Here is a 27,965-nt window from a genome sequence, read left to right as displayed (position 1 = left end):
AAGTCTCATCTGAGACAAGGCAAGTCCCTTCCACCCAGGAGCCTCTAAAATCAAAAGCAAGTTAGTTACTTCCTAGATACAGTGGTGGTACAGGCATTGGCTAAATACACTGTTCCAAATGGGAAAAACTGGCTGAAACAAAGGGGCTGGCTACAGGCCCCATGCAAGTCTGAAATCTAATAGGACAGTCAATTTCCAAAATGATCTCCTTTGACTCCATGTCTCACATCCAGGTCATGCAAATACAAGAGGTGTGCTCCCAGAGCCTTAAGAAGCTATGCCTCTGTGGCTTTGTATGGTACCACCACTCCACCTCGGGCTGGCGTTGAATGTCTGCAGCTTTTCCAGGTACATGGTGCAAACTGTCAGTGGATCTACCATTCTGGGGTCTAGAGGATGGTGGCCCTCTTCTCACAGTTCTACTAGGTAGTGTGCCAGTGGAGACTCTGTGTGGGGGATCCAACCTCACATTTCCCTTCCACACTATCCTAGCAGAGGTTCTCCATGAAGTCTTTGTCCCTGCCGCAGACTTCTACCTGGACATTTCCACAGGTCCTCTGAAATCTGGGCAGAGGTTCCCAAACCTCTATTCTTGTCTTCTGCATACCCACAAACCCAACACAATGTGAAGCTGCCAAGGCTTGGGGCTTGCACCCTCTGAAACAACGGCCTCAGCTGTACCTTGACCCCTTTTAGCCAAGGCTGGAGCAGCTGGGACACAGGGCACCAATTCCCAAGGCTGCACACAGCAGGGGAAGCCCTGGACCCAGCCCAGGAAACCATTTTTCCCTCCTATGCCTCTGGGCCTATGATGGGAGGGGCTGCCATGAAGGTCTCTGACATGCCCTGAAGGCATTTTCCCCATTGCCTTGGTGATTATCATTTGGCAGCTAGCTTGAATTTCTCCCCAGAAAATGGATTTTTCTTTTCTACTGCATCATCAGGTTGCAAATTTTCCAAACTTTTATGCTCTGTCGCTTCTTAAATGCCTTGCTGCTTAGAAATTTCTTCTGCCAGATCTCCTAAGTCCTCTCTCTCAAGTTCAGAGTTCCACAGATCTCTAGGGCAGGAGCAAAAAGCCAACAGTCTCTCTGCTAAAGCATAGCAAGAGTGATCTTTAATCCAGTTCCCAACAAGTTTCTCATTTCCATCTGAGACCACCTCAGCCTGGACTTCATTGTCCGTATCACCATCAACATTTGGGTCAAAGCCATTCAACAAGTCTCTAACAAGTTCTCAACTTTCCCATATTTTCCTGTCCTCCTGTGAGCCCTTCAAACTGTTCCAACCTCTGCCTGTTACCCAGTTCCAAAGTTGCTTCCACATTTTTAGGTATCTTTACAGCAGCACTCCACTTCTAGTACCAATTTACCATGTTAGTTGGTTCTCTCATTGCTATGGAGAAATAGCCAAGACTGGATAATTTATAAAGAAAAGAGGTTTAGTTGACTCAAAGTTCCGCATGGGTAGGAAGGCCTCAGGAAACTTACAATCATGGTAGAAGGTACCTCTTCACAGGGCCGCAGGAGAAAGAACGCGTGCAAGCAGGGGAAATGCCAGACACTTATGAAACCATCCAATCTCAAGAGACTCACTATCACAACAGCATGGGGGAAATCGTCTCCATCATTCAATTACCTCCACCTGGTCCTGTCAGTGACATGTGGTGATTACTGTAATTTGAGGTGCAATTTTGGTGGGGACACAGGGCCAAACCATATTAGTAGTTCAGAGACCATCTGTACATATATATTTAGATAAATTCTCCAGATGTACAGATCCTGTACATCTCCCCACATCAGTGAGTCATGTAGAAGTCTGTCAGTTCTACAAAGCTAGACATAAGTATGTTGATAATTTTACTATAACAGCTGATATATTCCCCAAAGCAATGGGAAAATGGATACTTATTTCCTCTAAAATGTACTAAATTTTAAAATTATTATCCTTACATATATAATATCACAAATTCCTTATGTGCTAAAAATTTTTTTTTTTTTTTGAGATGGAGTTTTTTTCTTGTTACCCAGGCTGGAGTGCAATGGCGCGATCTCGGCTCACTGCAATCTCCGCCTCCTGGGTTCAGGCAATTCTCCTGTCTCAGCCTCCTGAGTAGCTGGGATTACAGGCACGTGCCACTATACCCAGCTAATTTTTTGTATTTTTAGCAGAGACGGGGTTTCACCATGTTGACCAGGATGGTCTCGATCTCTTGACCTCGTGATTCACCCGCCTCGGCCTCCCAAAGTGCTGGGATTACAGGCGTGAGCCACCGCGCCCAGCTTGTCTTTGTTTTTTTTTTATTTTTTATTTTTTTTAAGACGGGGTTTCACCATGTTGGTCTGGCTGGTCTTGAACTCCCGACCTCAGGTGATCGGCCCGCCTTGGCCTCCAAAGTGCTTGGATTACAGGCATGAGCCACTGCGCCCGGCATCTGCTAAAATTCTTTAAGAATTAAGACAACTAATGAGTATAGTTAATATTCTAGTTAGAATTTTTTTCCATTTAAATATAATCAGGGCATATAAAAGTCAGCTTTATTATTTAAATTCTGTAATGTTCACTGTATCCATGTATTTTAACTGCACATCTCATTTTCAAAGTAATATTATTATGCTAGGGTTAAGGCAAACCAGTAATTTACCAAATTTACTTTGGAGTTAAACTGAAATAAACTCATTTCATCAAAAATTGAAGATTTTACTAGACATCATTAATTCCTGACCACAATCTCAAAGTAGAAAAAGTAACAAATTTAGCTGTAACAATACACATTCCTCTTAATAGGTTTCAAATTCTAAGTAAATGACTTGAGTTAAACCTCCATGTAAATATATTTCTAGTCAGAACAAACCAATTCAACACAAATTCTCCCTCCTGAAAAACCACAAAAACAACAGTAAAGAGATTAATTTAAAAGTATAAACTCATAAGGCTAAACAAGACAAAAATAAAATTTGGAAGCTAAAAAGAAGACTGAAAAAGTTGGATCCCAGGCAGCCTCATTTACAATTTAAAATCCCCAAAGGGCTCAAAATTGGGGTCACCAGGAACTTCAGGAGCAGGAAAAGACCTTACAAATACTTAATTATAGGAAAATGTTTTAAAACCTCAAATGTGGATTTTTAAAGGTATGGCTCTAAGTCTAAAAGTACACTGAAGATTATTTACCACAAAGTTACTGTATAAAGGTTAAATTTTTTTACATGAATTATTTATCTTAACCTCAAAAGAAGCAGTTCTTAAAAATGACCATGCAAGGCAATCTTAATAATCAATGGGAAAAGTTACGATTGTTCTGTGACCTTTAAAAATTGTCAAAACATTAAGCAGTCTATTACTGACAGTTATAAATGCATAAGGAAATGAAATAGTAAAACCAATACTTACTTAAGCATGCTGTAACTTAAAATATTAGGAACCCTGAGATTAAAGTGTATCATTTCTTTGTAAAAAATTAAAAAATAAATAAAAAACCATCAAGAATAATTTGAACAGTGCTTGCCTTCTTCTGATGATACTAATTATGACATGGAATGAGCCCATCTTCTATGCCTTTGCAAACTGTCATACTCCTAAGTTTGGATCAGATTCCAGTATTTTATCCTTCATGCTTTCAATGTTGTGAAATATCCTCAGTGTTTTTCATTGGTGTCACTTCTATTAATAGGATATCTTCATCTTTTCCAATACAAGTACCTTTTTCATTTATGTTGATAAGCTTGCCTTCACTAAGTTCCTCTGGCTGAACAATTAGTGTCTCTTCAACTGCAAACCATTTATATTGGTTTGCAGTTGGAGAGACACTAATATATATAACACCATATATATAAATAGCTTACAAGGTAAGCTATTTATTCTATAATTCTATTTATATTAAATTCAAATTTCCCTTCTAGCATTATTACAATTTTTGCTGCACTTTCATCTTTGTTGACCAATTTCCTGGTTTATTTTGGTAAACTGTAACATGAGTATATCATTAGGAGTCAGAAGCCAACTATACATCCCACTGGCTGTGCATGATTTTGAGAAACTGATGCAGTGACCAATCACCAAGAAACTTTGGAAGTGACATTATATGCATCTGTAATTTACATCTTAATTGGCAGGTTGAAAGACTAGCAACAAATTTTGTAGCTTATGCAATTACATTTAATATGAAAGGGTAGGTAAAATTTAACCATGTTGTTAGGGGACTGCTATTTAGCTAATTCATGGTAACTGAAATTTGTGCCTACAGGAATTGTGTAAAGCTAAGGACTGCCTTCTCCTCTTCAAGCTTTGAGTTCAAATTCCCCTTTTAACAGACAGCAATATTGCCATTCCTGCTTTTTTTGTGACATCATTACTTAGTCTTGTTTTGTTTGAGCTTTGTCTCACAAAATAAGACACAGCAAAGTCATTTATTAATATAGTTGGCAAGTCTTAGTAAAATTATATTCATTCACAACATGTAATGTTTATATTTAGTTTTATTCACATCACCTCATTTTACAGGTACCTTTTCATTACAATTGGTTTTTACTCTTAATTTTGCTAAGTATGTTTTTAAAAAAATTCACCCCTTGCTCCTACTCCCAGATTCAGATTTACAAGTTGTACCTTTCATTATTAACCATTATGGTTCAGATGATGTCATACATAAATTCACAAATCTTTTTTTTAAGACAGAGTCTCGCCCTGTCGCGGGCTGGAGTGCAATGGCACGATCTCAGCTCACTGCAACCTCCACCCTCCCAGGTTCAAGCAATTCTCCTGCCTCAGCCTCCCAAGTAGCTGGGATTACAGGTGTCCGCCACCATGTGCAGCTAATTTTTTGTATCTTTAGTAGAGATGAGGTTTCATCATGTTGGCAAGGCTGGTTTCGAACTCCTGACCTCATGATCCACCCGCCTTAGCCTCCCGAAGTGCTGGGATTACGAGTCACCAAATTCGCCTATCTTAACATACCAAAAATTAAATAATTATGTCCTTCCAAATGAAAAGACCTTTACAAATATAAATTCATGTTAGGTACAGAAGATTTTTTAATTCGCACACATCATTTTTTAGTTCATATAATTCAACATCATTATCAGGGAAATGTAAATTTAAAAAATCACAAGATACTACCCTCACCCCCACTCAGACGGCCACAATAAAAATGACAAGAAAGTGTTGGCAAGGATGTGGAGAAATTGGAACCCTCATACAACTGCTGGTGGGAATGTAAAACAGTGCAGCTGATTTGGAAAGTCTGACAGTTTCTCAAAATATTAAACATAAAGTTACCATCTAACCCAGGAATTTCACTCCTAGAGAAATGAAAACTTATGTTCACACAAAAACTTGGACACAAATTTTCACCAGCATTATTCATGATAGCCAAAAGTAGAAATAACTGTAATTTAGTCTATCAAGTGATGAATAAATATCACATCCAGGCTAGAGCATGGATTAACCTAGAAAACACCAACCTAAGTGAGAAAAGCCAGCCACTACAGACCACATGTTGTATGATTCAATTTTTTTTTTTTTTTTGAGACAGTCTTGCTCTGTCACCCAGGATGGAGTGCAATGGTGCAATCTCAGCTCACTGCAACCCCTACACTTCCTGAGTTCAAGTGATTCTCCTGCCTCAGCCTCCTGTGTAGCAGGATTACAGATGTGCCACCATGCCCAGCTAATTTTTGTATTTTTAGCAGAAATGACGTTTCACCATGTTATCCAGGCTGGTCTTGAACTCCTGACCTCACGATCTGCCAACCTCAGCCTCCCAAAGTGCTGGGATTACAGGTGTGAGCCACCATGCCCGGCTGATTCCATTTATATGAAGTACCCAGAATAGGAAAGTAGGTTAGTTGCTACCTAGGCCAAGGCAGGAAAGAAGATTGGGGAGAAATGGAAAGTAAATGCTAATGGGTACATGGTTTCTTTTTGGAGAAACGAATTGTATTTCAATAAAGCTGTTAAAATTTTTTGACAACATAGCCTATCAAAGAAAACTAATCCATAATTTCACCAACTAAATCTGTTTTCACCCCACTTATTTGTATACATACATACAAAACTATGTCATTTCAATGTATATCATACAAACTTACTCGAAAGTAGACCTCTTCAAATTAAAATGAGTATCATTTTAGGTCAACAATTACTCAACACCTATACAGTATTTCACTCAATAGCTAAACCTACTGTTGGGCCATTTTTATATCAAGTTTTCTATTATAAAATTATGCTGCTTTAATAAACATATTACTCAATCTCTGCACCTATCTTCACAGTAAATTCTAAGAATAAGTGGGTCAGGTCGGGCCTGGTGGCTCACACCTGTAATCCCAGCCCCAGCACTTTGGGAGGCCAAGGCAAGCGTATCACCTGAGGTCAGGAGTTTGAGACCAGCCTGGTCAACACGGCAAAACCCCATCTCTACTAAAAATACAAAAATTAGCCAGGCGTGGTGGCGTGTGCCTGTAATCCCAGCTACTAATAAGGCTGAGGCAGAAGAATCACTTGAACCCAAGAGGCAGAGATTGCAGTGAGCCAAGATCATGCCACTGCATTTCAGCTTGGGTGATGGAAAAAAAAGAAAGAGCAAGTAGGTCAAAGATATGCTCAAGACTGATGAGCTCTCGATGAGATTCGAAAATGACAGTAGATGAAAAAAAGAAAATCTTCCTTGCGCACACAGTCCTACAGGTTTGGTGAACACGGACCAATTTAGTTTTTTCACAGACATCACTATACTAGTTTGCAAGGGTACAACCTTATGCAGCTGTGGTTCTGATTCATTCTTCAAAGCATTCCACTTTAAAATTACATATTTAAAAAATGCTTAATATGCTAGGTAAAAGCAGGATATAATTACACATAATTGCAAATACCAAAAAATTGTAAAAGTCAGTCTGAAAGAAAATATATCAAAATGTTAATAGGTCTGACTGATTCATTCTTCAAGGCATTCCATTTTAAAATAACATACCAAATGCTTAATACACCCAAATGCACAAAAGCAGGCATAACTATATATGACAGAAACTCCTTAAAAATATGCATAGACAAGTTTGAAAAAAATACATCAAAATATTACCAGGTTTAGGGGTTGTTTCTAAAAAATAGGAATATGATTTGCTTCCTTTTACATTGTTTTTAAAACTTTTAACAATGAAAAGATACATATTCAAGGTAACTTATCCACCAAATTCCAGAGCTGAAAGGAAACTGAGGGATCACCCAATTCCTCATTTTAAGGATTAGAAAATTGAAATTCAAAAAGACTGACTCAGGCAAGGTCATCTACATGTTAAAACAGCAGAGCCTCAACTTGAAGTGTTCCTTAAAGAGGTATTGGGCTTTAACCATTGTAATACAGTCTTTGAAACATCTCCTAATAAAATATTGATGCTATTTCTCTCTATATATGAACACAGACCTCAAATACCAATGTCAAAGCATGTAAGAGTCAAGAATAATGTAAAACATCCTAAGAAAACAGCAAATAATTAACTGAATTCAATACTAGTTTTATAATACTGAGGCAGCTCAAATCCTACAATGTGTTTCTTTGATGGCACAAACTTTGAAGCCCTAAGTGTGTACATGTGCATCCCAATTTTCCTAGCAATATATATACAGCCCAGACACGGTGGCTCACGCCTGTAATCTCAGTACTTTGGAAGGCTGAGGCAGGTGCATCACGAGGTCAGGAGATCAAGACCATCCTGGCTAACGCGGTGAAACCCCATCTCTACTAAAAATACAAAAAAATTAGCCAGGTGTGGTGGCATGCACCTGTAATCCCAGCTACTTGGGAGGCTGAGACAGGAGAATTGCTAGAACCCAGAAGGGTGAGGTTGCAGTGAGCTGAGATCGCGCCACTGCACTCCAGTCTGGGCTACAGAGTGAAGCTTCGTCTCAAAAGAAAAAAAAAATACACACACATACACACACACAGAGAGAGAAAAAAGCAATTATTTCTCTTAATTCACTTTTTGTGAACAATATGATACCCACAAGAACACAAATAAAAACTCAGTTGTTAAACATCTAGAACTCTTCTTTTAAAAGAAGTCACAGGCCAGGCACGATGGTTCACGCCTGTAATCCCAGCACTCTGGGAGGCCGAGGGGGAAGGATCACTTGAACCCAGGAGTTTGAGACCAGCTTGGCCAACATGGTGAAACCCTGTCTCTACTAAAAACATAAAAATTAGCCGGGCATAGTGGTGCATGCCTGTAATCCCAGCTACCAGGAGGCTGAAGCAAGATAACTGCTTGAATTCGGCAGATGGAGATTATAGTGAGCCGAGATCACGCCACTGCACTCCAGCCTGGGCAACAGAGTGAGACTGTCTCAAAAAAAAAAAAAAAAAAAAAAAAAAAAAAAAAAAAAGAGAAACGTTGGGTACACAAAATAGGAAATCCTATCAGAGCCAAATATATGAAGCTCAAAACTCACTTAACTGTTGCCAAGTAATATTACTAAACAGAAAGATCCCATTTTTAACAATATATTGATTCTAACTTGCTGCTTCATTTCTGCATTACTAAATCACAAAATAAGAAACACAGTTTTACATTTTTATAATAGCATGTAATATTCTGTAATAGAAAAATGACTCGACAGACAACTGAATATGCATGTACTATGTGCCGTGAACTTGCTGGTATAAAGAGATGAATTAACAGCTCATCTCATTATTTGGTGTAAAATTTAAGAGAAATCATACAAGTCCCACACCAATACATGTAGCTATGAAACTTGTATAAAACTACTGTAGAAGAAAAAAAGCCTATCCTATGATTCATTTCTTTATTTTCTTCTTCTGACCACTAACAGTACCTCCATATTGATCTCCACTCCTAAAACTATAAATTAGACAGGTTTTAAAACAGCCTGTGATGTATATTTAAAGTTCCTAAAACTGAGCACCCAACTTCTTTGCATTAAGACAATTAAGAGCAGTAAGGAAGAAAAAACAGCAAAATATCTTTATTTAAATTTTCGAGACTTTAAAGATAAAGAGCTAGGTACGAATATTCCCTGAATTAGAAAAGGTAATTAATCAGCAAAACTCACACTGGGCTGCATTTCAATTTAATAAATACTACCAGAAGTCATGGAAAAATGGGTAAATCCCCAGAAGTCTTGTTCCCAAAATGAAGTAAGTTTGCCAAGGCTAACATTTTAAATAATAGCTGGCATGTTGTAAGCATTTTTCATCTCATGTCTTATTTGCATCCCAAAATTCTGAGGCAAGATAACATTATCCCCACTTTACAAATGAGAAAGAAAAAAACACAAATATAAGTAACCTGCCCAAGGTTATATAGCAGGTAAATGGCAGTCAGGATTCGAAAACAAACTTCTGATCTACTTGTCTTAAACTCTACATAAACGTTGGCTCCTCGACAGCAAATGCATAATCAACAAATGACTTTATCTAGTGCACAAAGCTTTCAATCACCAAATATTTATTTAACAGCTGCTAAGTGCCAGGCACTTAAGTTAATGATGACAAGATAGACAAGGTCCCTGCTGATCCAGCTCTTTGAGTGTGGGTGAAAAAAAAAAAAAAGAAAAAAAAATCTTAGTCATTGTTGCAATGGGGAAAATAAACACAAAAAGGAGGATGTGAGCTAAGATCTAAATGACTTCAAATATCCGAAAGCATAACCTTCCCTTTGCAAAGGGAAAACAAAAGACCTGAGATAAGATGAGGCTTATTTGTACAACAGAAAAAATCAGTGAAAAATGTAATGAGGCCAGAGAGGTAAGGATGGGCTAGTTCATATAGGGTTTTATAAATAGCATTTATAGATAGTTTTTGGTTTTGATCCATTGCTAATGTTAAAATAGGGAGTCACTTAAGGTTTTCAATGAAATGACATGACCTGATTGGGATATAAAGATCCCTTTGACTAGATAGTTGTACCTCTGTATCCATGAATTATCCTTCCCCCGCTCCCTGCAGACACCCAAATTCACACGTTTAAGTCCCTTATATAAAACAGCACAGGAGATATACACACTATGCACATCCTCCCATATACTTTACATCAGGAGTCCCAACCCCTGGGCCAACAAGGGCCAGTACCCGTCCTGTCTGTGGCCTGTTAGGAACTAGGCCACACAGCAGGAGGTGAGCATTACCACCTGAGCTCTGCCTCCCGTCAGATCAGTGGCAGCATTAGATCCTCAGAGAAGCATGAACCCTACTGTGAACTATACATACGAGGGATCTAGGTTGAGTGCTCCTTGTAAGAATCTAAATAACGCCTGCTGATCTGAGGTAGAACATTTTTCATCCCAAAACCATCACCCCAATCACCCATGGAAAAACTGTCTTCCATCGCTGCTTTAGTATCATCTCTAGATCACTTACAGTACCTAAAACAATGTAAATGCTATATAAACAGTTGTTATATTGCATTAAGGTAATAGTAAGAAGGAAAAATATCTATATATATATATATTCAGTACAGACATAACTATCCACCTTTTTCCCCCAAATATCTTCGATCTGTGCCAGATTAACTCCACGGATACAGAACCCACAGATACAGTGAGCCAACTGCATATGAAGAGTGGAAACTGAAACCCACATAGAGTAAGGGTATTACTTTTAATTTTTCCCCCCTCCAAGACAGGGTCCTACTATGCTGCAAGACAGATTTGAACTTCTGGGCTCAAGGGATCCTCCTGCCTCAGCCTCCTGGATAACTGGGACTACAGGCATGTCCCAGTGTGCCCAGCTTAGGACATTATTTACAGGAGTAATTATGCATGGACTTGAATTATAACAAAGATGGCCAAGAGCGGATAGATCCAAACGTATTTGAAAGGAAAAGAACAAGATTTGTTGACTGACAAGATGTAGAAAGGAAGGAAAAAGACTAATATGTAATCAAGGATAATACGAAGACTTAACTTCAGCAAGAATTGAGTCCATGCCATTCCCACTTACTAAAAATCTGTTTGAGTATGTTAGGTTTAAGATATCTATTATATAGTCCCAGTTAGGGCTCATTGTCTAATATTCAAAACTTGATTGCTGAACATTTACTACGAATGTCCTAAGTAAAATCAGATGTTTGTAGGCCAGGAAAAGAATGCAGTTACAAAAGAATTCTGCTCTAAATTCACAATTTAAAAAATTTAATCTATAAATCAGTTATGAATGAGTACAGTTTTTCTAATACCTCTTTCTTCTTGTATTTTCTTCTAATCCCATCTCCCTAACTCCTGGCTATGAGACTAAACTATTTATGCAAAATCCAAATTAAAAAATTCAAATAAGCTGTGCACGGTGGCTCATACCTGTAATCCCAGTACTTTGGGAGGCCAAAGCAGGTGAATCACTTGAGGTCAGAAGTTCGAGACTAGCCTGGTCAACATGGTGAAACCCCATCTCTACTAAAAACACAAAAATTAGCTGGGTGTGGTGATGGGTGCCTGTAATCCCAGCTACTTGGGAGGCTGAGGCAGGAGAATCGCTTGAATCTGGGAGATGAAGGTTGCAATGAGCTGAGATTGCGCCACTGCACTCCAGTCTGGGCAACAGAACGAGACTCCCTCTCAAAAAAAATAAATAAATAAATTGGGGGAGGCTAAGGAGGAGGATCACTTGAAACCAGGCACTGGGGACCAGCCTGGGCAATGTAGCAAGACCCCATCTCTTTAAAAAAAAAAAAATACAAAAATTAGCCAGCTACTGTAGTCCCAGCTACTTGGGAAGTTGAGATGGGAGGATCACTTGGGCCCAGGAGTTTAAGGCTGCAGTCAACTATGATGCCCACTGCACTCCATCCTGAGCTACAGAATGAGACCTTGTCTCAAAAAAAAAGTTCAAATAACTATCCTTACAAATTTTGAGGGGAAAAAAGATCATCAGAGACCTACTTTCCAAAAACTAATCTTAAGTACAAAAAAAGTGTCACCACCAGACTAACATACATATGGGGCAGCACTGCTTTTCCAAAGGTAAATGGTATACTCGTAAGAACACTAAGGCAAAAATTAAGTGCATTTTGAAATGAAAATTTAGTATCATTAGCTTAATTTTAAAGTTAAATACATTTGAATTTCTTGAACATATCCTAATTTCTTGAATATTAGTAGTAATTCATTATCTTCATTAACCACCTTATTAACTTAATCAAACAAAGGTTAAGTTTAGTTACTTGGTATAGTTTATTTTGGTTTAAAGTGTACATATATTTAAAATATGAAAGTCCTTTTAAATGCTGGGGAAGGGATAATCATTCCTCTTCTAAATTTAAAATAGTAATATAAGAATGGACTGTGTGGCCGGGCGCGGTGGCTCAAGCCTGTAATCTCAGCACTTTGGGAGGCCGAGGCGGGTGGATCATGAGGTCAAGAGATCGAGACCATCCTGGTCAACATGGTGAAACCCCGTCTCTACTAACACAAAAAATTGCTGGGCATGGTGGCGCGTGCCTGTAATCCCAGCTACTCAGGAGGCTGAGGCAGGAGAATTGCCTGAACCCAGGAGGTGGAGGTTGCGGTGAGCCGAGATCACGCCATTGCATTCCAGCCTGGGTAACAAGAGCGAAACTCTGTCTCAAAAAAAAAAAAAAAAAGAATGGACTGTGTGTTCTGTAAGACTACAAGGTTATATAGAAGTAAAGAATCTGTTCCATTTCAGAAAAAAATCAGAATTAAAGAATTTTAAGCTTATATAAAACTGAAAAATACTAAGGAATGTCCACTCACATCACTACAGTATTTCCAAACTTCAACATAAATCAGAATCATCTGGAAGCCTTGTTAAAACAGATTTTTGGGCTCCACACTCACAGCTTGATTCAGTATGCTTAGAGTAAGGCCTAAGAACTTGTCTTTTTTTTTTATTTGAGACGGAGTCTGCAGTGGTGAGATCTTGGCTCACTGGAACCTTTGCTTCCTTGGCTCAGGTGATGGTTCCACCTCAGCCTCCCGAGTAGCTGGGACCATAAGCGTGTGGCACCACAAACTGCTTATTTTTGTATTTTTTGTAGACATGCAGTTTCACCATGTTGCACAGGCTAATCTCCAACTCCTGAACTCAACCGACCCTCCTACCTCAGCCTCCCAAAGTGTTGGGATTACAGGTGTAGCTCTGATTTGCCACACCCAGCCCCAAACTTACATTTTAACTAAAGTTCCCATGAGATGCTAGTGCTGCTAGACCTGGCAACACACTTTGAAAAGCCCTACTCTAATATACACTGCACAATTTTCCACTAAAACATATATTTTTCCTCTATTAAATTTACTGAAGAGTTTCTTCAAATGGTAGAGTATCCCATGGAATCAGAAATTTACCACTTCTTAAAAATTCTATTGTTATATATACATACACTTGAAACTAACTCTAATTATGATGAAGGACGAACCAATTCTGGATCCAAAGTTGTATTTTTTAAAAAACTAATTATGGAATATTGTATGATACCATTAAAATAAAATGTCCAGAACTGCTAAGTCTATATAGACAGTACACTAGTGGTTGTTTAGGGTTGGAGAGGGGAAAGTGATTGCCAACAGGTATGAGAGTAAATATACTAAAATCTATTGACTTATACACTTCAAGCAAGTGAACATTTTATATAAAAATTCCATCTTAATAAAGTTATTAAAGAAATTGTGTGAAAGTGTACACAGTAGCTAAGCAAATTAAACCAAATATTGCCATTGTAGCCACTCTTAGAATACATAATTCTAATCAGAATAGCAATAGTTTTGTTTCTTCTCATCCCAGGTAAACCAGACTACCAAAATCATGACAAACTCCAAACTTCAAATCCAAAATCAACCTGATTACATAGCATTTGTAAGGCCATTAAATTATAGGTATGTAGGAATATTCTTTGGGAAATTAATGATAGCCTCCGGAGTGATCCCATGCACTTGGCAGTAACATACTGCAACACTGAGCTGCAATTTTTGAAAAATTTGCTTCACCAAATCAGTTCTCTGCCCACATATCCACCAGGGGCAGTAGAGCTTCAGGGACAATATAAACACACAGAGGGATCTAGACTTCTTCTTCTCACCTTTCCCACAATACACAGTTTGTATATCTGATATCATAAAACCAAAAATAAGGTAGTTCTTATTAAAAGCACTTACTTTACTGCATAGGAATATTAGATGACTTATTAAAACTTTCCTTATATATTTTCATCCAACAGTCATTCTTATTGCTGAGAGAATTTCTACTTTCCTTTTTTGGTTAAGGAAACACCTATTCCAATAAAAAGTAAACCTACGACCAGGGGCGGTGGCTCATGCCTGTAACCCCAGCACTTTGGGAGGCCTAGGTGGGCAGATCACGAGGTCAAGAGTTTGAGACCAGCCTGGCCAACATGGTGAAACCCCATCTCTACTAAAAATGCAAAAATTAGCCAGGCGTGATGGTGGGCACCTGTAATCCCAGCTACTCAGGAGGCTGAGGCAGGAGAATCACCTGAACCTGGGAGGCGGAGACTGCAGTGAGTAGAGACTGTGCCATTGCACTCCAGCCTGGGTGACACAGCAAGACTCTATCACAAAAAAAGAAAAAAAAACCCTACAGTGTCTGTAAACTCTACCTTAGAAATAGACTTAAAGACTCTTTCCAAAGTTCAAAGATTTTAAAGCCTTTTATTACATTACTATTTCCCCTTTGAATTAATGTCTACTGCCCAACAACCCTGTCAAATTAGCTCCGATTTGTCTTTAAAGCTAACAGGACTTACGTCTCATGGGTTCCAAAAAAGAAAATGGGTAGTTTGTTTGTAGGTGGCTTTACAGCTCCATCAGGAACTTCATCTACCTAAAAGAAAGGTGAGAAAAATTAAAATTTTTTAAACTATACACACCTCAACATTTATCTGAATAAACAAGAGCAAGACATCCAAAAGGGACTGTTATAAAACGGACCAGTTCTGCAGGCCCATAATCTCCTATCGCCAAATCTGAAACTCAAGAATCTCTGAAAACCAACATCTGTTTCAAAACTCATTTGGTGGCAAAACCTGGACTGATATTGAGGGTATCAGTCATTTCTTTTATCCACCTACTATTTCCACTGTTGTTTCTTTGCAGACATGTTAAGATTATCATGTGCTATTCCAGATCACACTAGCAGCAAAATATATGGCATTATGTACTCTCCTGGACTTCCTAAAATCCCAAAATTCTGAATTATTAATCATATCAGCACTTCCAGTAAGGAGTCTGAACCTATTTGACAACCCTAAATGACAGTTCTGCAGAAGTCTATACAAATAACAGAATAATGTAAAAGCAGACATTGACAAAAGTTTAAATCAGTTACCTACCAAAGTCTGTAAAACTTATTATGAAAAGATCCTTCACCAATATGCCTGAATCACATGAGGCTGGCTACCTGTTCCTTTTTCATTGCTCTTTCAACCCTTTAAATAATGTAACGAAGCAATCATCAGGTGCTATTATGTCTAACATATCCATAATACTTGTTACTTTCCCCTATCAATAAAGGAAAAACAGACCTCAAGACTAAAGTAGTACTATCTAACTAGAATTCAACAACATGTCAGCCAGGCACAGTGGCTCACGCCTGCAATCCCAGCACTCTGAGAGGCCTATGCAGGTGAATCACAAGATCAGGAGTTCAAGACCAGCCTGACCGAGATGGTGAAACCCCGTTTCTACTAACAATACAAAAATTAGCCAGGTGCAGTGGCAGGCGCCTGTAATCCCAGCTACTCAGGAGGCTGAGGGAGGCGAATCGCTTGAACCCAGGAGGCAGAGGTTGAAGTGAGCCGAGATCACACCACTGCACTCCAGCCTGGGAGACAGAGTGAGATGCCAAAAAAAAAAAAAGGATTTAACAACATGTCTATTTTAAATGTCTGAATTTTCATAATTTCAAAAACACTTCAATTTGAAAATCAGGTGACTTTGTTAAGAAGGGAGTTGACCATCAAAGGACCTACTATCCTCTGTAAGCGTTATGGTGCTGCAGAAAAGACCATGAGGACAACTGAACTGCTTATTTGTGAGGAAGTCTAAAGGCTTTCACACACCAACAGAATCATTACCACCCAATACCTCTAGGGACCTATTTCCCCACCTGTATGATAAAGAGCGCACCTGTTTCCTCAACCTTGTGGTTGAGATTACTTCTGTTAACCCAGTTCATACGCTTCTTTCTGCTAGCAAACACCTTTAAGAGTTTATGCAAATACCTAGCACCTACAGCCTTTAATAAATGCCAGACAAAATTTATTTTTTAAATGATTATTGCTGGTAAAGGATTATGTAAATGAATGTTTAAGACTTAAAAATTAATGAAGTTTAGGACATACAAACAAACGTTAAAGCAAGAATTGGAACAAGAGGTGTCAGCTTTATAGCTCAGACTTTAAATATGTACTCTAAACTCTCTACAGCAAAGATTTCAAATTTCTAAGAATGAGAAGACAGAAAAAGGAATATAATTGTTGGACACAGAATACATCAAAACTAAATAGAGCTGTTTCTCAGAAAAAAATGACGGGGAAAGGGAACAGGCAAACACTTCCCTTCCAATCCAAATGAACTTGTTAAATGCAGAACTTGTTGGCCAGTCGCAGTGGCTCATGCATGTAATCCCAGCACTTTGGGAGGCTGAGATGGGTGGATCACGAGGACAGGAAATTGAGACCATCCTGGCCAACATGATGAAATCCCGTCTCTACTAAAATATAAAAAACTAGCCAGGCATGGTGGTGCGCACCTGGCGTCCCAGCTGCTAGGGAGGCTGAGGCAGGGTAATCACTTGAACTTTGGAGGTGGAGGTTGCAGTGAGCCGAAATCGCACCACTGCACTCTAGTCTGGCGACATAGCAAGACTCTGTCTCAAAAAAAAAAAAAAAAAAGAGCTTGTTAAATAAGGAAAACACTCTGGTCCTCCAAAGGCTACCTTATTTTTCTTTCAGTAGCACTCTTAGTCACTTAACATATGAGCATGGGGAGGATGATTTGGGAGATTTTTAAAACATTTCATTTGGCTTTTAACTGCATCGTGGTATGCAAATTGGAATATAGATGTATTAGACAACCTCAGATTTTCAAACACCTCAAAATAAACAAGGATATCTCGAAAACCATGAAAAAGTATATTAGAGGGGCCTTAAACCTGATCAGTTTCCCTAAGCACTATTTGAATGTGAATTGTGTTTTATAGGTGCATCATACGTACTAAGGACTGGGGAGGGTATAAAGAAACTCCATTTAAGGTTGTTGCCCTCAGGCTCACAATATATTTGGAAGTCAAAGCATACATAGAGTAAGAATTATAATAAAAGATTATCACAAAAGGAATAGATTAGAATGTAAAATATACAGACAAGGATTATGACTAAGGATTGTTCAAATAAGACTGCACGGAAAAGGCAGACTTCATAGACAAGGAAAAAAGCTTTGGACGGAAACTTGTGAACAGGAGTCTACATAGAGCAGCTAGATGGAAGAAAGTCAAGGAACAGTGATCATTTTATACTTGGGTGGCACTCTCAGCAACTATATAGGACTCTGTTATCTAATGGGTGTTTTCCTCCATTCCTCTTCCCTGTTGACATAACTAAAACTATAGAATTTAATTATTTTTAACAAATATATTTTCGAAGGAGTAAATTAGTCAAAAATAAATGGCTTGGAAAAATACAACTTCAGAACACCATGTAAGTATATTTTTAAAGGATCTTGAGTTTACCTAATCTAATGGATCACAATATATTTTAGGTCCTATCTATCACTGTTTTGGAGCCTGGATACCACCATAAACAAAAAGACCCTTTTTTCTAAAAATGGAACATAGATAATTAAACAGTCTCAATTCCTAAATGTCACAAAACATCCTGGGTCCTCAGCCATTTCTCTGTACCACTAGATGTGAACTCAGAAATCTGGTCCACACCTTTTTGCCTATTGGAAACAAAAAGATAAAACAACTTCTTCAAGGTCATAAACACTTCAAATAAAAAAGCGGAAATAAATTTTCTGGCCCTTCCTCGGTGCTAAACTACTGTAATAATTTCAAGAATATCCAGTCATGAATCTCTGTATTAAACAAGCAAATCCAGAAGATCTCAGCAAGTACATTAAAAAAAAAAAAAAAAAAATCTGTAAATCCAAGTCAACCACATACAAACTTCTCTGACATCCAAGAGTTTGTAATCTGAACAAATTCCACTAATATTTTGTATTTGATCCAAAATTACAGAAATGTCAACATTTCGCTAATTTTAAAAGAAAATTCATTCTTCATTATTTCACCTACAATGGAATATTAACTGGCAACGCATTTAAATATTTCCTAGTAATAAAATCTGTCCAAGTCTGTCAATAAGCCATACGGAAACACACAGGTATGTAAAAACGTCCGAATTTTTATAATAACATAGAAGATTATCGGGCAAAAAACTAAAATGAAAGATCAGGTTACAAATGAGACTAAAGCGAGGGAGAGAAAGGACAGAGGGAAAAATGAAGAGACACCGTGAGCAGCAGGCCTCTGGGGAGGAGGGTAGCAGGGCTAGGCGCGAGGGAGGGCTACAAATCACTTACTCGGGCTGGCCAATGGGGATAACCTTTCATCTTGGCGAAGATGAGGTCTCCAGGTTTGAAATCGCGAGTCATGTTTCGGGGGCGCGGCCGGGGGTCCGAAGCCCGGAGGCGGTGCAGAGATGCGGCGGAGCGGGGATGCGGGCGGCGGACTAGGGCCAAGCTCCCGGGCCAGCGGGCGGGGGAGGATGCCTCGGGGCGTCCCGACGCGCCTGCGAGGGAGAACACTGAGAGCGGTTAAAGCGAAGAACCCCGAAGGGAGGGGCCCCAAGGGGAGAAGCAGGGGGAGGGGGAGGGGAGCTCGCGGGTAGGGGTGGGGGTGGGAGGGCGAGGGGAGGGCCGCCTCCCGCTCCTCCCTCGGCAGTGCGCTGCCTCCGCGCCGGGGCCGGTCCTGCGCCTCGCCACCGAAGAGACGCCACCACCTGAGGCAGGGATGCTGCCAGGCCCGAAATCCCCCGTCTGCCAGCCCCATCTTTCTCCGGGCTTTTTCCACTGGGCTTAAGCCCCAGGAGGGAGGGGATGCATGGCAGAGAAAAATGCAGGGATTCCGACAGGCAAGCGGCCCACTTTCCGCCCCTGCACGGCCTCGCCCGTAACCTGCTGCCCGGTGGCTGCAGCCTCGGCCCCCTCGGCCCCCGGGCGGGCCGCGTCCACTTCCCCGCTACAGCCAGGAGCCAGGCCACGGAGGGGGGGGCGGGGCGAGTCCCCGTCGCCCGCTCACCTGCTGGGGCCGCGGACGCCGAGGCTGCGATTGCTGGCCAGCCGCCTATACCCGCGTCCACGCAAGCCACCTGCGCCACCAGCTGCCGCAGAAGCGTCTCAACGGCTTGGAATAGCAACCGCCTCCGCCACTGCCGCTGCCGCCGCCGTAGCTGCGCTGCTCCCGCGCGGCTCCCGCTCGGCGCCCGCTAGCACTGGGGCGCGACCAACTGCTCGCCGAGAAAGGGGGGATAATGCAGCCCCCGGCGAAGGCCTATGGCTCCAAAGCGGAGTTTCTAAAAACCCTGGGTTCCTAAGTTCGCTTTCGTCTAACAAGTGCGTACAGATGGATAGGGAGACGCAAGCGAAGAAGAAAGGACTGGGCGAAAATAGCTCGGCATGCAGCAAGTTCCCCCTGCGGTTTGCGGAGTGGTCGGGCCCGGCCCGCCCCTGCTGGCCTCTCTGTGTGTATGTGTATTTGTATGTGTACTGTATGTAAAAGGCGGGGAGGGAGGAAATGATTGTTGTGGACGCGGTTTGGGGGCGGGTATCCGGGCCTGTATCCCTTGGCTGCGTGTTAGGGAGAAACTGGCAGTAAAGCTGCATGTCCTTGTATCGTTTCCCAGGGTGGAGAGGCTTTAATGCTGCTTTTACGCGGTTTGCATCATCCTAAGAAGAGGAGCTGCATGAAAACCCATAGATGAAATTGGAGCAAGCGGCGGTTACAGGGTGTGCAGCATGTAGGCCTCTTGCACCTCGCTGAATGGGCCTCATAGTCACCTTTTCCTTGAAATTGTAATATGAGAAAGCCCTATTTCTTTAACATTTAAAGCACCAAGAACTATTAAGAAAAATGCAACTCTACTGAATGCAAAATGCAAAGGATAGAAGAAGATGACAGGAAAGCAGAAGCCTTTTAGATAAGATGTGGGTTTGATCCCTAACTAAATTTTAGCTGCATCTAAATTTTATTTCCCTAGTAGAAGAGTAGCCAGTAGGTGGTACAATGTATACGTGTTACTAAACGTCAAATGTTTTCTCTTTTAAAATGCTCTTCAAGGGATTTTAAAGATTATTTTTTGATCTTTTAGAGAGAGAGAAAATATTTTTTAAAAGAATGTTAAGACACGTAAAAATAAGAATAAGACATATATTCGCACCTAGATAATACTGCTTTAAATACGGGACTCACAACTGGAAATGAATCAGGAAAAGGTTTACTGAGTTGGTAAAGATTGAGAATTTTGAAAGCAATACAGCATGTCTTTGAAAAGGAATGAAAGAAGACAATCCCAAAGTAAAATGTCCTGCAAGAAGTTTTGAGAAACTAAATCATACCTGGGCAGAGAGTTCCAAGTGTAGCAAAAAGAAAAATTGACTGGCAAAGGAGAAAGAAGGGTTGGTAAAATGTCTTGAAGCTTCTCATTCTGAATTTGAATTTAATGTGTGTAGTAGGAAGCTACTGTAGGTTGCTGAGCAAGAAAGGGGTGAAAATGATTGTTTAACCAGTTCTTGATGTTTCAAGGTAGATGATGGAAAGAGGCTGGGGGTAACGTGTACACATGAAATGACCCATTTCTCAGTGAGACTGATGACTATGAAAAGGGAAGGAAGAGCACAACTAAGTAATTACACAAAGGAATAATTGTCAGGTGTTGGCTATAAAGTATGCACAGGAAAAGGTGGAGAAAGATGTGTTGAAGAAAAGCTCAAGATACAGAGTAAGCGAGACCAAGGAATCATTCAGCAATGATTTTTTTGTGCACTTTATTTGTTATAAACCCTACAAGGCCTTGCTACTGCAAGTGTGGTCCAGGTCCTAGCAGCAAAGGAGCACCTGAGTGGGAGCCTATTAGCAGCTCAGCCCTTCCCCAGGCATACTAAATCATAATCTGCGTTTTAACAGGATCCCCAGGTGATTCTTACGCATATTCAAGGTTGAGAAACTGCTGTAGTGGATACCTCAGACTGTAAGAAAACAGACATATAATAAGTTATCATTAATTTTAAAGATAACTTTTTATTAGTACTAATGGTAGGACCCACAAGTAAAGAGGGGGTAGTGTTGGGGGACCTCAGAAAAGAAATAAAAAACAAAGGGAAAATGGAAAAGTATTGATGTTTTAGTGTTTTTTGTTTTGTTTTTTTGAAAGAAGTACCATACTTCGCTCCTGCTGCCTTTAAGTTTTGACCATTTCAACCTGTGGTAGTCTGTAGACAACAGGAGATATCCTTTAAACAATAAGGGCAAAACAGGTGGTGGTTGAAGCTTCCAGAGAACAAAAGCCCAGGATCCCTGGGAGCAACAGTTCTGAATCTGAGAGGAAAGGGGGAGGGGAGGGCAGGGAAGGGAGAAGGAAAGCCGGGCACCTCCTAGCCAGTTGGAGAGCTTTCTGTGCTCTTTTCCAGCAGTACTATTTTCCAGCCATGCTTGGTACAGCCTTCCTCCATAATCAGCCTTCTTAGTGGGGGTTCTTGAAAAGGTATAGCAAAATGGAGATCATAGGAGCAATGGGATAGTTATAAGAAGAAAGAATATACTTTCCAAAACAACTAAAGCAAGCGTTGGGGGCGGGGGGGCAGGAAAATCTAAATGAGTTGAGGGAGGAACTTGGCCAACATTCTGTCTTTTAACTCAAGTGTTACTATCCCCATGTCACAGATGAGAAAATAGGCTCATAGAAGATAAGCAACTTGCCCAAGATCACACATCTAGTCCAGTGGCCAAGGCAGTAGTCTAGCCCTTCTGGCTACTTGCCGGTGCCTTTTTGTGATCTCACATCGCCTGTAGGTGGGGCAGGGAGGCAGCTAGCCTGAATGAGGAGCGGCTTATAATTAGAAAAAGATGCTGGAAGGAAAAGCAGCCTAGTATTTACTCTTTTACCTTCTACCTTTGGGCTTGAAAGTATTCCCAGCTTCAAATTTCCTAACAACCTCCCTCCACCCCATGCCATTCCCCAGCTTGTTCCCAGCACCAGACCATTCTTTTTAACTCCTTCTGGTCCTAAAGAACTCAACCCAAAAATCATCTCTGGAAAGGATCTGACCTCATCTTACAGTAACATAGTTTGTTATTTACACTCTTTCCTACTAATCTGTAAACTGCTTAGGAGTAGGCACTATCCTATTAGTCAGTGCAGGTACTCAATAAAAAGGCGCCTGGCGTGGTGGCTCATGCCTGTAATCCCAGCACTTTAGGAGGCTGAGGTGGGCGGATCACGAGGTCAGGAGTTTGAGACCAGCCTGGCCAACATGGTGAAACCCCATCTCTACTAAAAATACAAAAATTAACCGGGTATGGTGGTGTGCGCCTGTAATCCCAGCTACTCAGGAGACTGAGGCAGGAGAATCACTTGAACCTGGGAGGGGGAGGTTGCAGTGAGCCAAGATCGCACCACTGTACTCCAGCCTGTGTGACAGAGCAAGACTTACTCTCAAAACAAACAAAAATTTTTTTTCAAAAATATTTACTGAATGTATGAGAGGGAGGGGCAAGTGAAAAACCCCAACAGACTCATTAATTCTTTAGGGTGAGAAAGAATGAATATTAAGTATGACACATGAAAGTGTTTTTGTTGTGACTTTATGAATTTTTCTTGTACAGTACTTAAAGGTTAACCCTTTGAAAACAGTGAGTAATATTTTTCATTCACTACAAATACATTCATTTTAACCATTTTAATGGAAATCTTTCTAAATGAGATCTTTATTCTAAAAAAAATAGCAACAATAATCTCTTCATATCTTTTACATAATTTCCCATTTTAATACACAGTGTTAGTGATGCACTTTCAACTTATTGGAATGAACAGGTATTGAACTATTTTCTCATGTGTTATAGTTTAAGCTTCATGATGGGAAGCTAGTGGGAAGTTAGCAAGAATATGGGGAAAATCAAGAGCATTACTCAAAGAGTTTAGCTGGGGATGTCATAAACCCAGTCTAGGCCTTCCTTCTCATGAGAATCAATAAGCATTCAAAGCTTTGGCTCTTAGGTAGGCAAAAACTAAGAGGTACTAGCTTAGGAGACAGTGACTAGGTTTACTGTTGAGCTGGTTTACCAATGTGTAAAAGAGAGTTGTTTTCAGGCATATGAGATAAGAGAAGTCTTGATGCGTCCGAGTGCTCCTTGGAAAGACTAAAAAGAAGCAAGGCAGAGACACTTTGACAGTTGACCTGTGAGTACTATTGGTGCCTTTGTGAACACTGCCTAGACTGTGGGCTGTTTTAGTGGATTTTTTTTTTCTTTTTGAGACTGAGTCTCGCTTTGTCACACAGGCTGGATGGAGTACAGTGGCACGATCCCGGCTCACCGCAGCCTCTGCCCCCTGAGTTCAAGTGATTCTCCTGCCTTAGCCTCCCAAGTAGCTGGGATTACAGGCATGTGCCACCAGGCCCAGCTAATTTTTTTTGTAGTTTTAGTAGAGACGGGATTTCGCCTTGTTAGCCAGGATGGTCTCAAACACCTGACCTCAGGTGATCTGCCCACATTGGCATCCCAAAGTGCTAAGATTACAGGCTTGAGCCACCCGTGCCTGGCCTCCAGTGGGATTTTAAAAAAATCACTAAATAACCTGATCGCTTCTTATCTTAGACACTTGGTTTGCTTCTTTCTTACATCTCCACCTCCAGTCTCAGTTCTAAGGCTTCTCTTTTTATTTTTATTTTATTTTATTTTTGAGACAGAGTTTCGCTCTTGTTACCCAGGCTGGAGTGCAATGGTGCGATCTCGGCTCATCACAACCTCCGCTCATTGCAACCTCCGCCTCCTGGGTTCAGGCAATTCTCCTGCCTCAGCCTCCTGAGTAGCTGGGATTACAGGCATGCGCCACCATGCCCAGCTAATTTTTTGTATTTTTAGTAGAGACAGGGTTTCACCATGTTGACCAGGATGGTCTCGATCTCATGACCTCGTGATCCACCCACCTCAGCCTCCCAAAGTGCTGGGATTACAGGCGTGAGCCACCGCGCCCGGCCCAGTTCTAAGGCTTCTCTTACCCCACAAATGTGTATGTCATACTCCCTTTTGACTCTGCTGCCTGATTTGCCTTTTTCCCTTCTTCATCTTATTCCTTTGTCTACATTCTTTCTCATTTTCCTCCATATTCTTACTCTCTCCCTGATTTTGGTGTGTGAGGTATGTAGCTTTGAAAGTAGAATGATCTCTTGCTCTGGTCAATAGGCCTACCAACCTGGTATGTCTTTTATTGTCTTTGTACCGTTGATTCTTCTAGGTTAGCATTCTCTGAGTGTTTTCTGAGAGCAATAGTCAAAGTTAAAAGGCATAAGTTCGGGAAAAGGAAATTCTATAGACAAGTGAATTTGAGAAATGAAGAGTCAAACAAAGTAGCATGGCTTTCTTTAAAGTAAGACATCTCAGAGCTGTTAATATATTAAATTTGCTTTATGAATTTCTAAAATGGGTTTTTAGCCGTGAGTCCAAAGTTTTTTGATAATGGAACTCCCCTTTCTTTTTTCTTGGGAAACCGTCGCCTAGGACTAGTGATCGTAAATATTATACCATGCAACATTTTGGCAATGTGCTTTCTTATGAGCTCATTGATAAGCAGGGGATGTGAGGTTGAGCTCTGATAGCCAGGCAGATACCAGAGGCTTTACTTTAAACACAAATTTAATTTATCTTAATATTTAGAAAAAGTAAGTCACGTGCTCGATGTTCCATTACAGAGAAAAAACTAATAGTTAAAACTTAGATATGATGTAAGAAAAGAGAGCACAGGCTTTGGAGTCAAGCATGAGTTCTGATGATGGCTCTGTCATTTTCCACATGTGCTATTAGACAACTCCTTTGACTTCACTGTACTTACTTTCTTATCAGTGACATATGAATAAGGACACTTGCCTTAGAGGGCTATTGTGAGTATTAAATTAGATCAGAAACATATAATATGCATGATATTAGTATCTTAGCCATATTTACAACCTGGTTGCAGGGGAAACAGTTGTCTTCCATGTATGTATGGGGTTATGCTATGATTGGGTCTAAAATCCATCCAGATGTAGAAGGAAAAAGTTGTTTGAAAACTTCACTTCTAAGGACTGCTGGATGACAAATTACTGGTTTGACTTTGCTGTCAGGGATTTTTTTTTCTTCTTCTTGTTGGATTGGTTTTTGTTTTTTCAAGACAGGGTCTTGCTCTATTGTCCAGGCTGCAGTGCAGTGGGATGATCTCAGCTTACTGCAGCCTCAACCTCCCGAGCTCAAGTGATCCTTCCACCTCAACCTCTGGAGTAGTTGGGACTACATCCGCACACCACTATGCCTAGCTTTTTTTTTTTTTTTTTTTTTTAATTTTTTGTAGAGACAAGATCTCTCTATGTTGCCCAGGCTGGTCTCAAACTCCTGGCTTCAAGCAATCCTCCTGCCTCAGCCTCCCAAATTTGTAGGATTATGGGCGTGAGCCACTGCGCCTGGCCTGTTTTTTTTTTGTTTGTTTGTTTGTTTTTTGAGAGCAGTTTTAGAGTTACAGCAAAATTGAGAAGATAAAGATGTATCCACATGCCCTCTACCCCCACACATGCATAGCCTGTATCATTATCAACATTCCGCAATAAAGTGTTACTTTTTTTTTTTGAGACGGAGTTTTGCTCTGTCTCCCAGGCTGAAGTACAGTGGCACAATCTTGGCTCACTGCAACCTCTGCTGCCTGACTTCAAGCAATTCTCCTGCCTCAGCCTCCTGAGTAGCTGGGATTACAGGCATGTGCCACCACGCCCGGGTAACTTTTGTATTTTTAGTAGAGACAGGGTTTCAGCATCTTGGCCAGGCTGGTCTTGAATTCCTGACCTCATGATCCCCCCATCTTGGCCTCCCAAAGTGCCGGGATTACAGGCGTGAGCTCTGGCCAAATGTTACATTTTTTATGATTAATGAAATGACATTGACACATCACCCAAAGTCCATAGTTTACATTAGAGTTCACTATTGCTATTGTACATTCTATGGGTTTGGACAAATTTATAATGACATGTATCCGCCACTGTACCATCATACAGAATAGTTTCACTGCCCTTAAAAGCCTTTGCCCTGCCTATCCATCCATCTATTCCCCAAGTCATGGCAACCAGTTACCTTTTTACTGTCTTCATAATTTGGTCTTTTCCAAATCATACAGTATGTAACCTTTTCAGATTGGCTTCTCTCACTTCGTAATCTGCATTTAAGTTTCCTCCATGTTTTCTCATGGCTTGATAGCTAATTTCTTTTTAGTTCCGAATAATATTCCATTGTCTGGATGTACTACCATTTGTTTATTCATTCACCTACTGAAGGTCATGTTGGTTGCTTCCAAGTTTTAGCAATTATGAATAAAACTGCTTTAAACAACTATGTGTATGTTTTGTGTGAACGTAAGTTTTCAACTTATTTGTGTAAATACCAAGTACTGTAATTGCTGATTCATATGGTAAGAATATGTTTCACTTTTAAGAAATTGCCAAACTATTTTCCAAAGTGGTTGTACCATTTTATATTCCCACCAGCAATGAATGAGAGTTCCTGTTGCTCTACATCCTCATCAGCATTCGGTGTTATGTTTTGGATTTTGTCCATTCTATTAGATTTGTATTAGGTATCTCATTGTTATTTATTTTTTTGATATTGTATCTCATAACTTATTAGCTCCTCCACAGTGGTTAGTAGAAGATTTCTGCTTAAATGTGTTTTATATGTATCCTTTAGTCAAGAAAATATTTGTTAAGACATTCACCTAGAGTAATATGGAAATCTAAGGTGGCTTGGAGAAAACAGAGTGTATATATAAATTACAAAATATTTAGAAAATACAAAGTAGGCCAGGCACAGCGACTGACGCCTATAATCCCAGCACTTTGGGAGGCCGAGGTGGGTGGATCACAAGATCAAGAGATTGAGACCATCCTGGTCAACATGGTGAAACCCCGTCTCTACTAAAAATACAAAAAAAATTAGCTGGGCATGGTGGCGCACACCTGTAGTCCCAGCTACTCGGGAGGCTGAGGCAGGAGAATTGCTTGAACCCAGGAGGCGGAGGTTGCGGTGAGCTGAGATCGCACCATTGCGCTCCAGCCTGGGTAGCAAGAGCAAAACTCCGTCTCAAAAAAAAAAAAAAAATACAAAGTAGTAGCAATGAATTTTTTAAATTTCCATACCCACAAATCACCCTGTTAAAATGTTTGTGAATTATCTTCCAGTCTTCATTTGTATAGATTTTTTTTTTCAGACAGCCTCTCACTCTGTCACCCAGGTTGAAGTGCAGAGACATAGTCACAGCTCACTGAAGCCTCACCCTCCTAGGCTCAAGCAGTCTCCTAGCCCGAGTAGTTGGGACTACCTGTGTGCACCACCGTGCTTGGCTAATTTTTTATTTTTTGTAGAAATGAGGTCTCTGTGTTGCCCAGGCTGGTTTTGAACACCTGAGCTCAAGCAATCCTCCCACCTTAGCCTCCCAAAGTGCTGGGATTACAGGCATGAGCCACCATACCTGGATTTTTGAATATTTTTTTTTTTGCACTTTATTTATTTATTTATTTTTAGAGACGGGGTTTCACCATATTAGTTAGACTGGTCTCGAATTCCTGACCTCAGGTGATCCACCCAGCTTGGCCTCCCAAAGTGCTGGGATTAGAGGCGTGAGCCACAGCGCCTGGCCTTGAATAGATTTTTAAACATAGTTTGTAAATATTATTTTTAAGTAAAATTTTTC

The 27,965-nt window shown here is 40.4% G+C and overlaps 2 protein-coding genes across 6 annotated transcripts in view; one reads left to right on the top strand and one right to left on the bottom strand.

Moving 5' to 3' along the window:
- The window catches only part of SNAPC3 (small nuclear RNA activating complex polypeptide 3), a 74,745-nt gene extending 71,250 nt beyond the window's left edge, over positions 1 to 3,495 (top strand). Inside the window, exon 11 of the mRNA XM_064381434.1 lies at positions 234 to 3,495. The gene's annotated coding sequence lies outside the window, so the exon portion shown is untranslated. The remainder of the gene's footprint in view (positions 1 to 233) is intronic.
- PSIP1 (PC4 and SRSF1 interacting protein 1) overlaps positions 1 to 18,805 on the bottom strand; it is a 46,135-nt gene extending 27,330 nt beyond the window's left edge. For 2 of the 5 annotated variants that reach the window (XM_021675920.2, XM_021675921.2), the window contains exons 1-2: positions 18,565 to 18,659; positions 14,727 to 14,803 (exon numbers count right to left, since the gene is read on the bottom strand). In XM_021675920.2, the coding sequence (XP_021531595.1) occupies positions 14,727 to 14,803; positions 18,565 to 18,636 (149 nt within the window). In that variant the 5' untranslated portion in view covers positions 18,637 to 18,659. Of the gene's footprint in view, positions 1 to 14,726; positions 14,804 to 18,564 lie in introns of all 5 variants that reach the window. The other 3 variants (XM_012453494.3, XM_021675922.2, XM_012453493.3) reach the window with 3 other exon arrangements.
- Positions 18,806 to 27,965: the final 9,160 nt, after the last annotated feature.

This window comes from Aotus nancymaae, unplaced genomic scaffold, assembly GCF_030222135.1.
Source record: "Aotus nancymaae isolate 86718 unplaced genomic scaffold, 86718_ANA_hifiasm-v0.15.2.pri h1tg000003l, whole genome shotgun sequence".
In the NCBI taxonomy this organism is placed as follows: domain Eukaryota; kingdom Metazoa; phylum Chordata; class Mammalia; order Primates; family Aotidae; genus Aotus; species Aotus nancymaae.
This window is presented reverse-complemented; position numbering and strand designations above follow the sequence as displayed.